This window comes from Bactrocera latifrons, unplaced genomic scaffold (genome assembly GCF_001853355.1).
Source record: "Bactrocera latifrons isolate USDA-ARS-PBARC rearing strain unplaced genomic scaffold, ASM185335v1 scaffold_540, whole genome shotgun sequence".
Taxonomy (NCBI): Eukaryota; Metazoa; Arthropoda; class Insecta; order Diptera; family Tephritidae; genus Bactrocera; species Bactrocera latifrons.
In genome coordinates this window covers 26,717-29,050 of record NW_017537202.1, presented here as the reverse complement: position 1 = coordinate 29,050, position 2,334 = coordinate 26,717, and the positions used below count along the sequence as shown (strand labels likewise).

Genomic DNA, 2,334 nt, shown 5'->3' with positions numbered 1-2,334 from the left:
GAGTTGAACTTAAATAATAATTAAATTGTTTCTCCTCTCTCAACAGATGTCCATTATCTCTATAAGGCGCGATCAAATATTTTGAAAGAGGATAAGCTGAGTCAGYTAAAATTATAGCATCTTTTGCAAGTTGTATCTCTCCAGACGTAATTCCTTTGTATATCAGACTATTTTTCCATACGTTGGCGTCATGGCAGCTCCCTGGGTAGTCGATAAAAACATCCAAGAAACGAAATGTGCTGTCGCATATGCTCTAAACATTGCAAATGTTTTATGTTTTTAAAATAGTTTTCGCTTAACCATCACCATATGTACATACCTGCATAATAATGGAATAGTTCCCCTTTCGGTCATAGTAGCTAATTGCATCCTTCTTCGGTGTGTTTATTTTAAAATGTGTCCCATCCAAACAGCCGACTACGAAAGGAAATGCATTCGGCCGGCTCGCTTGGAAACGCTCCATTATTGTTTGCTGGTGGGAAATTGATGGCCAACATATTTCATTCTTCAACTTTCAGATTGCATTGATCGTTTTAAGAAAAATTTTGTTGGCAGAAATATCAAATTTATCTGATTAATCACTATAAGTGACTCTGCTGTTACTAAGCTTCCACAAGGTAATATGCAAGGCCTGATCCATTGAATATTCCCCTCGTGACGTTATCCAAAAAGGCTCCAAGGCGCTCTTTAATTCCTACAAAGTATATACATGTATATGTGTTTATTTAGGAGATTATTTAAATCAGAAAACTTACCTCAAATGTTTCGCGAGACATCCGAAAATGTGACAAATATATGTCCGGAGGATAAAATGGAATTGTCTTGAAGTTTTGCGATTTCACTATCGTCCTCTTTTTTAAAATTTCAGTCAAAAGCCATTTCTTTTTACGCGCAAAACTTTCTTTCCTTTTTTTTTTTTGTATTTCAAAAGTAAAGAACTCTGACTCTCCACCATGTTATCAACTGTTAAATTTATTAAAAAATTCATTTTTGAAACTTCACTTCACTTGTTCAATTTACTTGCATGCCGCGCAAAATATATGCATAAGTATCAGCTGACCATCTGCAAAAAACATCAGGGTTGCAATATTGCCGCAGTTATTTTCTTGCTCGAACATCCCCTTTTTCTCAGATATTTTGACCCGCTAATATGATAAAGTAGTTTTTAGGAACTCTTTTAATGAAATTCGTTGTTTCCGAATACGGTTTTTCAGTAAGTTTCATATATGTTAGGATTAATGTCTGGTGATTGCGAGGCATATAGAGTTATTTCCAATTCTATATTTGTTGCTATTAACAGCCAATATAAGCACACTTCGACGTAAATTATTTTTGAAATGTACAATATGGCCGACTTCCTAAACGCAAGTTGCGATGCATAACTCGAAAAAATGCGTATGAAATGCAAAGCTGATTTTCAACGCAACTCTGCGTGGCAAATTAATGCTTTGCATATAAATGACGTTTAGGAACGTCATCGTAAAACTCATACATAAAACATATGTCAAATAATGACTGTTATTACAAATAACGAAATTTTGAGTTAATATGGACGAGAGAAGAAATTATTCATTAATTTTATTAGCAAATGCTGAAGAATTAGCTTTTGGATAACATGAAACGTGTTCGCTGCAATTTCAGAGGCTGATGACTATGCTACAACCAATGTGGACCGAATCATCAACTGGTCGTACTGTAGTTTCCATGGAAAAGGCATTGTATTTGACAATTTGGAAGCTTGCCAATAATACATCATTTCGACAAATTAGTGATAGATTTGATGTAGGAATGGGCGCCACTTATAGAACATTTATTAAAATCCTCAAACTTATATGTCGTCTAAAATCGACAATAATAAAATTTCCAACTACTACTGCAGCTCAAAAAAAGATCGCTGATGGGTTTTCTCAACGTCGCCACAATATATWTCCTTTTGTATTAGGATGCATTGATGGAACGCACATTCTCATATCACAACCAAAAAATGATGCAATAAGTTTCTATAACAGAAAAGGGACGTTTTCCATCATTGCACAGGTAAATACACATGTATACTCATCCCTTGTCAAATTATAATAAGCAATTTGTATAGGCCATTGTTGACAGCGATATGAAATTTCTAGACGTCTTTGTCGGCTGTCCCGGACGATGTCATGACGCATCAGTGTGGCAAAGGAGCCCATTTCGTAGAGCACTAGTAAGCGGTGAATTAAAAATTCCACCAAATCWCCACTTCTTAGGCGACGCAGCTTATCCGCTAGAAACGTTTCTCATGGTGCCATATCGGGATAATGGTTTTTTAACATCGCAGCAGAGCAAATTTAACACTATTTT

The 2,334-nt window shown here is 35.6% G+C and overlaps 2 protein-coding genes across 2 annotated transcripts in view; one reads left to right on the top strand and one right to left on the bottom strand.

The window, feature by feature from the left end:
• Positions 1-977, bottom strand: part of LOC108974271 (putative nuclease HARBI1) — a 3,284-nt gene extending 2,307 nt beyond the window's left edge. The window contains exons 1-2 of the mRNA XM_018941977.1: positions 320-977; positions 10-253 (exon numbers count right to left, since the gene is read on the bottom strand). Coding sequence (XP_018797522.1) covers positions 10-253; positions 320-463 — 388 coding nt within the window. The 5' untranslated portion in view covers positions 464-977. The remainder of the gene's footprint in view (positions 1-9; positions 254-319) is intronic.
• Positions 978-1,590: 613 nt separating this feature from the next.
• Positions 1,591-2,294, top strand: LOC108974270 (putative nuclease HARBI1; the record flags this gene model as incomplete). The annotated part of the gene is made up of 2 exons (XM_018941976.1): positions 1,591-2,037; positions 2,093-2,294. Coding segments are annotated over exons 1-2 (592 nt in total), but the record flags the coding sequence as incomplete, so codon positions are not given.
• Positions 2,295-2,334: the final 40 nt, after the last annotated feature.